This window comes from Triticum aestivum, chromosome 3A (genome assembly GCF_018294505.1).
Source record: "Triticum aestivum cultivar Chinese Spring chromosome 3A, IWGSC CS RefSeq v2.1, whole genome shotgun sequence".
NCBI classification, from domain to species: Eukaryota; Viridiplantae; Streptophyta; class Magnoliopsida; order Poales; family Poaceae; genus Triticum; species Triticum aestivum.
The window spans coordinates 109304466-109316978 of record NC_057800.1 but is presented as its reverse complement, the minus strand read 5'-3'; the positions used below and the strand labels follow the sequence as shown (position 1 = coordinate 109316978).

At 47.0% G+C, this 12513-nt stretch overlaps 2 protein-coding genes across 3 annotated transcripts; both read left to right on the top strand.

The window, feature by feature from the left end:
• The first annotated feature begins 6027 nt into the window (after positions 1–6027).
• Positions 6028–7330, top strand: LOC123060559 (cold and drought-regulated protein CORA). Of its 2 annotated transcripts, none has more exons than XM_044483322.1 (3): positions 6028–6226; positions 6373–6814; positions 6922–7330. In XM_044483322.1, the coding sequence occupies exons 2-3, from the start codon at positions 6382–6384 to the stop codon at positions 7029–7031; spliced, it is 543 nt and encodes a 180-aa protein (XP_044339257.1). In that variant the 5' UTR covers positions 6028–6226; positions 6373–6381; the 3' UTR covers positions 7032–7330. The 2 variants fall into 2 exon arrangements, with proteins under 2 accessions (XP_044339257.1, XP_044339258.1); XM_044483323.1 differs by having other exon boundaries at positions 6150–6261.
• Positions 7331–10055: 2725 nt separating this feature from the next.
• Positions 10056–11189, top strand: LOC123060558 (cold and drought-regulated protein CORA). The gene is made up of 3 exons (XM_044483321.1): positions 10056–10156; positions 10256–10679; positions 10765–11189. Exons 2-3 carry the CDS (start codon positions 10265–10267, stop codon positions 10863–10865), a joined length of 516 nt encoding a protein of 171 aa, XP_044339256.1. The 5' UTR covers positions 10056–10156; positions 10256–10264; the 3' UTR covers positions 10866–11189.
• Positions 11190–12513: the final 1324 nt, after the last annotated feature.

The following is a 12513-nucleotide window of genomic DNA, read 5'->3' as shown; positions in this document are numbered from 1 at the left end:
TGATCAGCACCAAGACTCCATGGGTGTTAGAATCATTACTATGTAATCTAGATTATTGACTCTAGTACAAGTGGGAGACTGAAGGAAATATGCCCTAGAGGCAATAATAAAGTTGTTATTTATATTTCCTTATATCATGATAAATGTTTATTATTCATGCTAGAATTGTATTAACCGGAAACTTAGTACATGTGTGAATACATAGACAAAACAGAGTGTCCCTAGTATGCCTTTTCTTGACTAGCTCGTTAATCAAAGATGATTAAGTTTCCTGACCATAGACATGTGTTGTCATTTGATGAACAGGATCACATCATTAGAGAATGATGTGATGGACAAGACCCATCCTTTAGCTTAGCATAATGATTGTTAAAGTTTTATTGCTATTGCTTTCTTCATGACTTATACATATTCCTCTGACTATGAGATTATGCAACTCCCCAATACCGGAGGAATACCTTGTGTGCTATTAAACGTCACAACGTAACTGGGTGATTATAAAGATGCTCTACATGTGTCTCCGATGGTGTTTGTTGGGTTGGCATAGATCAAGATTAGGATTTGTCACTCCGAGTATTGTAAGAGGTATCTTTGGGCCCTCTCGGTACTATAAGCCTTGCAAGCAATGTGACTAACGAGTTAGTTACGGGATGATGCACTACGGAACGAGTAAAGAGACTTGACGGTAATGAGATTGAACTAGGTATGATGATACCGACGATCGAATCTTGGGCAAGTAACATACCGATGACAAAGGGAATAACGTATGTTGTTATTGCTGTTTGACTGATAAGGATCATCGTAGAATATGTAGGGACCAATATGAGCATCCAGGTTCCGCTATTGGTTATTGATCGGATATGAGTCTCGGTCATGTCTACATAGTTCTCGAACCCGTAGGGTCCACACGCTTAACGTTCGATGACAATTTGTATTATGATTTATGTGTTTTGGTGACCGAAGTTTGTTCGGAGTCCCAGATGAGATCACAGACAAGACGAGGAGTCTTGAAATGGTCGAGAGGTAAATATTGATTTATTGGAAGGTTATATGCGGACTCGGAATGGTTCCGAAGAGGTTCGGGGATTTTTCAGAGTACCGGGAGGTTACCGGACCCCCCCCCCCCAGGAAAGTTAATGGGCCTCATTGGCCATAGTGGAGAGGAGGAGGCAGGCCACAAGAGGTGGCGCCCCCCATAGCATTCCGAATTGGACAAGGGGTGGGGGCGCGGCCCCCCTTTCCTTCTCCCTCCCCCCTCTTTCCCCTTTCCCCCTCTCCGTTGGAAGGAAGGGGGGAGCCGACTAGGACTAGGAGTCCTAGTGGGACCCCCCCCCCCACTTGGCGCGCCCTAGGGCAGGCCGGCCTCCCCTCCCCTCCTTTATATACGGGGGCGGGGGCACCCCCAAGGCACATAAATTGTTCTCTTAGCCATGTGCGGTGCCCCCCTCCATAGTTTACTCCTTCGGTCATAGCGTCGTAGTGCTTAGGCGAAGCCCTGCGCGGATCACATCACCATCACCACGCCGTCGTGCTGACGAAACTCTCCCTCGACCCTCTGCTGGATCAAGAGTTCGAGGGACGTCATTGAGCTGAACGTGTGCTGAACTCGGAGGTGCCATACGTTCGGTACTAGATCGTTTGGATCGTGAAGACGTTCGACTACATCAACCGTGTTAACCTAACGCTTCCGCTTTTGGTCTACGAGGGTACGTGGACACACTCTCCCCCTCTCCTTGCTATGCATCTCCTAGATAGATCTTGCGTGATCGTAGGATTTTTTTTTTGAAATTGCATGCTATGTTCCCTAACACTCCTCCCGCGCGCCCAAGAAGTCTCCCACCTCAGACTATGATGTTGAGGAGGCTGAGAGAACCACCACCGAAAGATCATCACCGGTAACCTCTATGTCATGTTGTCTATCATTGACGCCTTAGTGGCATGTGGCGTTGTCATATCCAATAGCCAATAGTTGCACCAGGAGCATTTATTTGTGTTGCTCGTGCATCGTAGTTATAGGTCAAGGACAACAACACGTTTGGCCAGTAGCTCGCGTGACCGATGATGTTACGTCCAAAGGGTTCCTTAAGTCACCGGGCCTCGACCCACCAGGCCACGAGGCCCCAAGGTCGCTTCACGCCCCAACCATCACCCCCGCTTGTGGTCTCTCTAGAAGGAAGGAGCCCACAACTTTTTTTTCTTCACACAATGTCTCAAAACATTAAAGTCACCACCAACTCTGTAAGGAATAGTTATATTACCAAAAAGGAGACACGCTTCAGGAGAAATTCCTCATGAGCAGAACCATGGACTACCAGCAACCCCCATTTATTTTTCGTATTGATGTCCACATGTTAATTTGCACAGTGCACTTGCCTTTAGAATAAGACCTGACCTCAAAGGTTTAATTCTTAGTACCACATAGGATGCCACCAGATTTGTCAATAGAAGGTAGCCAAGTCCAGATAAATGTATTAAAGGGGTCTATCTTCCTAAAATAACTAGGCAGAAATATATTTTCCCATTGTTTCCTGCAGACCCAATAAGTTTAGGGAATGGTCACTAATCGGTGCCGAGAAGCAGATGGTCATTCTTTTCTTGCCTGCCCCTCTACAATTCTCATTTGGAACATTTATTCTGACATTGAGATCTGGTAACTCTGCTAAGGGGGTGCGCAGAGTTACCACAATTCACAGGGATACAATACTACAATACTATTCTTTGGCTTCTAGTCACATGCCTAGAAAGCAAAACATCATCTTTTTCCGAACTTTTCTTCTTTCTAGACCTAGTTGTTTCAAAGAAGCTTCCTCAAAATCATTACTATCCAATCCAACCAACTCAAATATATAGGAGCTTTTGTTTACCCAAACAAGTCATTAGTAGTAGGTTGAACATGAGTAGTACAAGATTTTTCAAGCAAATTCCCTCTAACATCTGACTCTCTCAACACATCAATGCAAGAAAATCATTCTCATGAATTGACACAACCATTTTAGCCACTCTACACATCATCTCTTGATTAGAGAAAGAATCAAAATAATTTTTATTCACTAAAGGGGAGTCACCTTCCAGATTTCTTTTACTGGCAAGATTATCAACTCTAACTTCCATATTTTTCGGTTGGGTCCGAGCATTGTGTTGACTGAACCTCAATTTGATCGCGAGAGCCAAAGGTGTGATAGGAATAACCTCATCAGTATAATCAAAAGAAGGAGATTGTACCATGTACTCATTGGAGACCTTCAGGGTAGGGTCCACCTCACCCACCACCTCGAACATCTGAGTAGAGTTAGTACCAACCTCGACATAATATCTAGAATAACTTCTAGGAAAATAATGGACCCCGATAACACCCGAGCATTCATGATTTCACCATGGCAAATCTAACGCTTTCGATGGAAATTTTAGTGACACGAGGATGGCAATTTTAGTTGGCAAGCATGGCAAATCCGTGGTCAGTGTATTTTTGCAAGTAAATTGTTGTGCATGCCAACTAAACTTGCCATCCTCACGTCGCAAATTTTTTCATAAAATCGTTCGATTTGCCATGGTCAAATCCCGAATGTTCGGGATTTACCTTGTTATTTAGAGGAACCATGTTTAGCAGGAACATGAGCCACAATAGTAAGGGTGTTATGTGGGATAACCCACTTGTTAGAGGTCATAGCCACCTGAATAACTTCTTCCATTGCCCCATCATTTCCGCGAGCCAGACTCACAATCAGAAGAGTACTATCCACTTCACTTTTTAAAGATTCAGACAACTATTTATCATCGGAAGCCATTGGACAAATTTTCCCCATGCTCATCAGAATGCCCAACTCTGTTACTACCAAGGGACTCAGAATTATTTGTACCATGAACATTATCCTGCCTTCTATGTGTATGAGTTTAATTTAGATTTTCAACTATGTCTCTGGCAACAGAATACAATATCAACAGGCGGGTTACTCACCAGGACTTCCTCAATTTCATATTGAAAATTGTAAAAAAACAACCTCCTAGCACCCTTAAGCAACAACATGGAGTTCGTTAATGTTCCTGCAGCCAATCTTGACTCACACAGAGGAATGACGATGTACAAGTTATGTTATTGAAAATCCGTTCTTCTAGCAGTTCCGGTTTGAGCCCAACCAGACCACCAACAAATCACACATTTCTTTCACATCTTTTAGCAAAAGGAATTTTGCTCACTTTAACTGAAGCAACTTCCAGAACACCTTCAGAGCCAACAACATCTGACCAAGGAGATAATCTCACAATAGCATCACACAATTTAAGTGTCATACTTTCAATGTATAAAGCCCTTTCCACCTCTCTAACATTAGGAAATCTCATAACATACTGACTAGGACCAATCACCCGAGCAGGGATGGCAGTTTTGCCCATGGGTACGGGTACCCGCGGGTACCCTACCCGAAAACAATGGGTATGGGCAGGACTTGAAGAGATTTTCTACCCACGGGTAATGGGTACCCATACCCGCAAAATATATGGGTAGGGCATGGGTAAGAAATTGTGCCCATGGGTAACCCAATGGATACCTAGAAAAAATTAATAAATGAAAATAACTCCTATAACATGTGGGGTTAACATCCAACTCATATGGTCCAACCCTAAATCTCGCATTCCTTAAACAAGTCATAGCTCATAGGCTCATAATCACCTGCTCGCCACTCCTCAAACATCCTATGTGACTCCTCAAAAGATGAAATATCGACTCTTAGCTACCAGACTCTTGTCGAACACTAGATCCAGTGATCCCCAATTCCCACCACCGCCTTCCACTACGTCGGCCTTCCACCAACCGTTGCTCATACTCCCCTAATGCCTCCAAGAGGCCACCCACTGGAGGAGGCCACATACGTGCTATACTACTCTACCATGATCACTTGAATTTTGAACTCATTTCTCTACCTCTTAAGAATTTGAATGCTATATATTGTACCCAATTGATACCCATTGGGTATAGGATACCCGATGGGTATGGGCATGAGTGTCAGTTTATACCCATGGATATTGAAGTGGGTGGGTGTAAAAAGTTCCTATGGGTATGGGTTTGGGTAGAAGGAGGTTGTACCGGCCCATACCCTATCCATTGCCATCCCTACGAGCAGCACAACACCTACCAGCCCCAACATAAGTACAAAATTCATGTTCTTCCTCTCTACCAGTTGTAGATCCCTCAGTAATAGTAATGGCTATGCTACTAGACCGGTCTTTGATTTGCTTAATAATACAGTAATCATGAATATAGTAGAATCCCTGACCTCTAGACTGGAAAGCACACATGGCAGACGTGCATTCCCATGGTAAAAAATCAGTGCAAATAACATAGATCCATTCTTGTTGCAACATTCACAGAAAGCTTGCGGTCACTTTGTTGTGTAATGGCCAACAATGTTGTAGATCTGACAAACCTCAGGATTTTTGTTGTGATTGTTGGTGAGGGCTGGTGGATCTCGCCCTTAAGGAGGCAAGGGTGACTTCGTAGGTTGACGATGAGTATTGTTGCCGCCTCCAGCATCGGCAAGCGGATGGGTGGCTTCACCCTCACTGCTCATGGCACTGCAGATCGATCTGACAAATCACAACAGTTTCCTCCCATCTATTGTTACTACTATTCGCAGATGGAGACAAGGCGTTGGAGGGGGAATTGCTATGCTACGGATGTATGGGCTTCCAGGGAGCCCGGAGAGAGATGTGCAAAGTTGTTTGAAAATAAGATGGTGATTGATAAGGACTCGAAAGGAAATTAAAGGAAGAAATAAGACCTGACATGGAATTTTGGTGTGAGTGAGAGAATGTTTTCTCTCTTACAAAAAAAGAACTTGAGTGGAAGACAAATGCGAGAACCAAAAAGCACATACGGAATCAGGTGCAACACGCACGGCCAGATCTGGCAGTGACACTGCGCCCATTTGAATCGTCAAATATAGTAAAAAAGGAATCCAACCTATCAATATTGGAAGAGAGCATACGAATCGAACCTGATCATCGACCACTAGCCTGCCCGCAGCTGCAAGGCCGGGCAGTGCGCGCGCGCGTAGTGCGGATTCCGCGCTCGGCCCAAGCGCGTGGTTACACGTCGAAAGCGGCTGGGCGATCGACTATAAAAGGGGATGCAGGCCACACAGTTTTAGGCAGCACCGAGCTAAGATCAAACACAAGGCACCGAGCCGTCTTGTCTTGTAGCATCATCTTAGCGTGTGTGCTGCTAATCCTCGTAAGTGATCACGAGTCGTTTTCATACTTCCGTAGGTATTATCTTCTTGAATTTGTGGACTGGTTGTGCTTACTGTTCGTTGTGATTATAATTGGGACAAAGTAGTACAACGGTTGATCGTTAATTAATTTACCTTTTGTTGGTAGTTTTCAAGCATGGGTGGAGGCCACGACATGCACGGCAGCCCCAACGGCGGCGTGAAGGGCTTCGTGTCCGGCCTCGTTAACGGCGGCAAAGGCCACGGCTACGGGTCATCGTACGGCCAGGGGCACGGCTACGGCGGCGGCCATGTACAGGGCTACCAGCAGGGATACGACGGGCATGGACAGAGCTACGAGACCGGGTACGGCGGGCATGCGCAGCACGGGCACGGCGGCTACGAGCACGGGTACGGCGGCGGGCATGTGCAGCAGGGACACGGGCACGGCCACGAGCACGGGTACGGCGGACACGGGCAGCAGCACGGATACGGCGGCGGCCACGCGCAGCTCGGGTACCCTCCCGCTGCCGGCGCCTACCCTCCACACGGCGGATACCAGGCGCACGGCTACGCGCCGGCGGCCTACCCCTCTCACGGGGGGCACCAGGGTAAGTAACGGGACTATATCTACACCATCTATGCACCTTCATTCATCAACTGTCAAATTTGAGACGTACGTACGGGACACATAAAACGTGCGCATACGTGGGTGCAGGTCACATGGGATCATACCACACCGGGCATGGCGGCGGGCACCACCACGGCGGCAAGTACCACGGCGGCAAGTACAACGGCGGCAAGCACGGCAGTAAGTGGATCAGGTGAAGTGGCGCGCGCGGCAGCGCGTACGTGCGTGTGCGCCTCCATGACATGCCTCAGTTGATCACTAACCATGCTCTCCGTATGCTACCTAAATAAGAGCGATATATGCATGGTGTGTGATACTTTGTAGCTTTCGTTTCAGCTGGTAATGATGTGTGTGGTGACCTAATAAGTCTGTGTGTGGCTTAGTACGAAAAATTTGTGTTCACTGTACTGATGAATTACAAGGTATATGTACCACCGTGCTCGGCCTGTGTGTACTGATGCATCAAATAAAACTTCCTATTGAATGCTCGCTTTTATTTGAATAATGCTACACATACAAAGGTTTACACGAGTTTTACAAACAGGTGGGTTTTGATTGGAGATTAAGAAGGAGGAAGGGCCCACCCCCCTGAAAATCAGGGGGGCAGTGGTTAGTTAGAAAGAAAGAATCCTAGTCAGCGTGTAATTACGTGTAACTCTTTGTATGTTTAGCATTATTGCTTTTATTTAGGGTATGGGGCCATTTGCGCTACTCTGGTAGGAGAACAAAGCAGCAGAGGGTGTGGAAATCTGTGAGGGGAAAGGGATGAGGAGGAAGGGGTAACAAAGTACTGCCTTCGATTTATTTTCTCAACTTAAGAAAAATCTTGTACCTAGGTACAAATTTTTTTAGAACCTCGCCGGAGGGCGGGGAGCTCCCGCATTGCATTTAGAAGAAGCATAATTCGTCCGATTAATGAAGGAAGCCAGGCCTACAAACTACACAAGGGAACAGTTAATTAAGAAAAAAAGATGAAACCAGCACAAACCTGACAAGCAATCAGGGCACATCATCCGAGCCGGATACAAGTGTGCCTAGGCCCAAGACCATCCGAAACACCACACACCTAACCAAGTGAAGCTCCCCGACCTCAAGACCATGCTCGCAACCATATGTGTACTTGCGCTTAACCTTATGAAGAACTTGATCAAGCATTTATCTCTACCAAGAAACAAATTGGTTGGATCATTATATGCGTGAGTGGCTTCTTGTACATCTATAGGTAAGATTTCATTTTCTCTTGCACATCCTCCCTGGTGACTTTCTTGGATGTCGCGCCCTTAAGAAAATCCCTGAAAGCTTCAGCCCACTTAAATTCAGTGCCCTTGGAAGCCGGGACGTTGTAGTTTTTGTTTCGGCACAATTAGAGGCCGCTTCAATCTGTGCATGAACCGGTGCATCGAGCAAGGAGCGTGGCACAACGTAATGGGACCGAAGCTGCTCAAGAAATCATGCAACAAGGTTGATAATGTCGGGCCTTGCGGCTCGCAAATGTCATGAAGCGACTCATTGGACTCAGAAGTCATCAGGTTGCGAGGGTCACCTGACGTTGTCAAACCACTCCAACTAATCTAACAAGCAAAGCCGCTTGTGTCAGCTCCATGCCATTGCTTGGAGTCACAATCTACCATAACTTGCTCCTCCACACCTTGAATCATCATCTTGGCCAAGACAAGATGCAAAGCATGATACACATCCTCAAACTGTGCCAACATACACTGGCGGAGCTTAGTGTAGACCAAGGGGGGCCATGCCCCCCCCCCTATTTAATTTTGGCATTCATTGAAGTGCATGCTAGCTTTTAGGCCCAATTATTTTTTTCAACGACTGATTAGTCCCTCCTGGCCTACTAATTGTTCCCCTTGAGTCATGACCCCTCTTAAATTTTGCTCAAGCTCCACCACTGCCATCGTAGCTAGTAACTCGAAGGTGCCACCGCTAACACTGATCTTGCTGATATCCTTAGCACCCGCAACAAGAAGACGTGCAGATTCCTCGTGCTCACACTAGGAAGGGGAGGGAGCAGTGGAGGGAGCCAAGAACACTGAGGGAGAACAAACTTGCTATCGAAGTCGTCCAACTACTCCAAAAGGCATGCGACCCAAGTTGTGCAGTCCTGGATAGCAGCCACCATGTGCAAAGCGGCTGAACAACCTCGCCCAAACGAGAGACAAACACAACCCACAACTCAGCGCGTAGAGTCTCCACCTGTATTGTAAGGAGAGGTTGTAGCAGCCCCAAAACAGCGGTAGCCATGCCGGGATCAGTAATAGAGCCTCCAGAGCATGCACGGTAGGATGAACAACAACTGAAGTCCACAAAGCGTTGTTGTTGATGTTGAGGGGTTGGAGGAAAGCGGCTGCACTCGCCAAGCAAGCATGCCTCGCGATCGACATGGAGGCGAGTAGGAGCGTTGATGAGGAGCTTGACCAGCTGGTCGACACAACGGGTAGTTACATTCTCGATCGCCAGGGCAGCGGCAACCCAAGCACCAGACAAGATCACGACAGACAATGATGAAGTGGTCCGGCGCCTAGCAGTGAAGGATAGGCCGAACTCCGCTTGAAGGTGAGGCGGAGTCTAGTCTCCTTCCTGCGAGGAAGATTGGGTGCCTTCTGCAGCCTCGGGCGATGCCATCATGATGGCATGACAAGATCACTCCATGATATGGATGACAAAGAAAGGGGTCAATAAGAAGGTAAGCTCACCCTTAGTTGTCATAAATGAGTCAACTGATGGTGACTAGATTGGTTACAAAAATGTTAAGGTCGGCGGCATGGCAGGAGGTGAGATAAGAACGTACCAATTCAGGCCGCCACACCGTGGATGTTAGGGTCAGGGTGGGGGAGGGGGCGGCATCGAGAGAGTGCAAAATGTTAGAAATGGCTATGAATAAGAAATCCATAAAAATATAGGGACATAAATATTGTTGTGAGTGGGCAAAGACAAAAAAAAATAGGGACATAAATATTGTTGTGAGTGGGAGGGAGATAAATTCCAAAACCGAAAAGCACGAATGGATCAGGTGCTGTGACACACTGCACCCATGCTAACCGTCTAATAAGAGAAAGAACGAATCTAACCTTTCGATCTTTTCGAAGAGAGCATACGGATCGAACCTGACCGCCAAATTTATTAAACATATATTGAAAAAAGAATCTAAACCGACGTGCGTGGTTCACGCGGGTGGTACGCGTCGCCGAATCAGGCCGCGCGAGTATAAAATGGGTCGCACTCTCGACAGTTCTTGAGCAGCAACGAGCTAGATCAAACACAAATCGCCGAGCGATCATCTCTCCGTGTGTGCTAGCTTCTAATTCTCGTAAGTGATCACGAGTCGTTTCATATGCATTTTGTTCGCTTTACAAGCTTGCAACTCGTCAATAGCTAACGGATTGATCTTATATTTATTGGTGACTAGTAATCGATCATGGGTGGAGGCCACGACATGCACGGCGGCCACAACGGCGGCGTGAAGGGCTTCGTGTCCGGCCTCGTTAACGGCGGGAAAGGCCACGGCTACGGATCGTCATACGGCCAGGGGCACGGCTACGGCGGTGGCCACGTGCAGGGCTACGGCGGCCATGGCCAGAGCTACGAGCACGGGTACGGCGGGCATGCGCAGCACGGGCACGGCGGCTATGAGCACGGGTACGGCGGCGGACATGCGCAGCACGGCCATGGCCACGAGCACGGGTACGGCGGACACGTGCAGCAGCACGGATACGGCGGTGGCCACGCGCAGCTCGGGTACCCTCCTGCCGCCGGTGCCTACCCTCCGCACGGCGGTTACCAGGCGCACGGCTACGCGCCGGCGGCCTACCCCTCTCACGGGGCGCACCACGGTAATACGCACCTTCATTCATCAACTGGGAAGTAAGTTTGAGACGCTGGGGACGCCATAAAACGTGGGCGCATGCGTGGGTGCAGGTCACATGGGATCGTACCACACCGGGCATGGCGGCGGGCACCACCACGGCGGCAAGCACGGAGGCAAGTACCATGGCGGCAAGCACGGCAGTAGGTGGTGAAGTACTGAAGTGGCTAGCTGCAGCCATTGCTGGCGCGCTCTACGACGTCCACGTACCTGTGCGCCCCCATGGCCAGTTACGTACGCTGGCGTATCTCCATCATCTGCCTTAGTTGATTCACCATGCTCCGTTGTAGCGACCAATAACGTCTTACATTACTGAGACGAAGGGAGTACTACCTAAATAAAGAGCTACGCGTGCATGGGCAAGGTGTGTGGTATGTAATGTCTGTGTACCTTAAAAAATGTAATGATCTATGTGGTGACCTAAGTCTGTCGTGCGTGACTTAATAGGAGTACTACATAAACATAATTTTTATTTTTAGTCGACTGGAAATGATTGGCCTCTAATCTAATTGTCACGCTGGTTCCATCGTTCCCTTACCGGGCCTATGCTTTCCCTGCTCCTTTTCTCTGGCCGCCCACTAAGACTCTCGGTGTCGTTGTCTTTTCATTTTTTATTTTAAAGTTTATCTTTCTCTTTTATTCTGAATAGTAAGGTGCCCGTGCGTTGCAAGGAACATCAAAATGCATTATTCAGGATGGTATTTTGAGGGTAACATCATGTGTAAAAAATATCAAAATCTGTTTCCCACATATTCATTCTGCTCCTGAACTCACAAGCATCTAAGTGAATAGTAAATGCAGGCAAACCAACAAAAAACATTTTTTTTGAAAACAAACACGTTTGAGTGTGCAGTTCCATGCAGAACTTCGTGAAGACATAACATACATGGTGCTTCGCAAAAACAAATACTCAAAAAAATTTAACAGTTTTGCTAAAGCACATCTAGATATGCCCTAAATATTGCATATCTAAGTCCTATACCATTGATTTTATGTAAAGATTCGTGCATATCTAAGTCTTTTTTCCTTTTCTTTCTAGTTTGATTGGGTCACTTAGATGTGCAATAACTAGAGCATATCTAGATGTGCCCTAGATAGACCCAAACTTTAAGATAGTTTTGTAAGTATCCATTTTGTTTATTTTCTAGACCACGATGAATGTTATTTTTCACAAAATGTTGCACACAGCCTGAACAGTTCAAAATGTTTGTTGGCCAAACATTTATTTTTTTGAATTTATTGCTACTATTTGAGCTCAGGAACTAAGTTCATGCCCCATCTTTCTTGTGTTGTTTCCACAACAATGGGTAAAAAATTAGGAGGAACCTAGATTAGAGTCTTACGCGCTGCCCGTCCATTTTCACACTGTAATGTTAAGGATTGATACAAATAAATGAAGCAAAATACTGTCTTGTTAAATTAAGTTAATAAAGCTATTCATTTCATTTCATATCCTTACAATGCAAAAAATTTGAAAAATGTGCCGCTACATAGAGAACCACCCCTTGGTTTTTCTCCTATCTGGCGATCGCATCGCCAGCGAGTCCCCGCTTCGATCAAGTGCCCCTCGACTCGCGTGGGGTGTGCGAGTACGCTGCCCGTTCCTAGCCCCGGGTAGCGATGGAACCTGCAGCGAACGCCCAGTCAGGAACCAGCGGTGGTGGCGGCGCCGCCAGAAGGCCGGATCTGGGTGATTTCCTAGAGCAACTCAATCTGGACAACACAGACTTTGATGATCTGGTAATTGATGAGGACGATCCTGTGATCAACGAGTGCGTGAGATGGTTGGCCCTTGCTAGGGT

What these genes read in the sequence shown, in the direction of transcription:
- LOC123060559 (XM_044483322.1), top strand. Translation starts at nt 6,382, where the DNA reads ATGGGTGGAGGCCACGACATGCACGGCAGCCCCAACGGCGGCGTGAAG. An exon ending in CTCTCACGGGGGGCACCAGG is followed by an intron (nt 6,815 to 6,921) that starts GTAAGTAACGGG and finishes ACGTGGGTGCAG; the next exon opens with GTCACATGGGATCATACCAC.
- LOC123060558 (XM_044483321.1), top strand. Translation starts at nt 10,265, where the DNA reads ATGGGTGGAGGCCACGACATGCACGGCGGCCACAACGGCGGCGTGAAG. An exon ending in CTCTCACGGGGCGCACCACG is followed by an intron (nt 10,680 to 10,764) that starts GTAATACGCACC and finishes GCGTGGGTGCAG; the next exon opens with GTCACATGGGATCGTACCAC.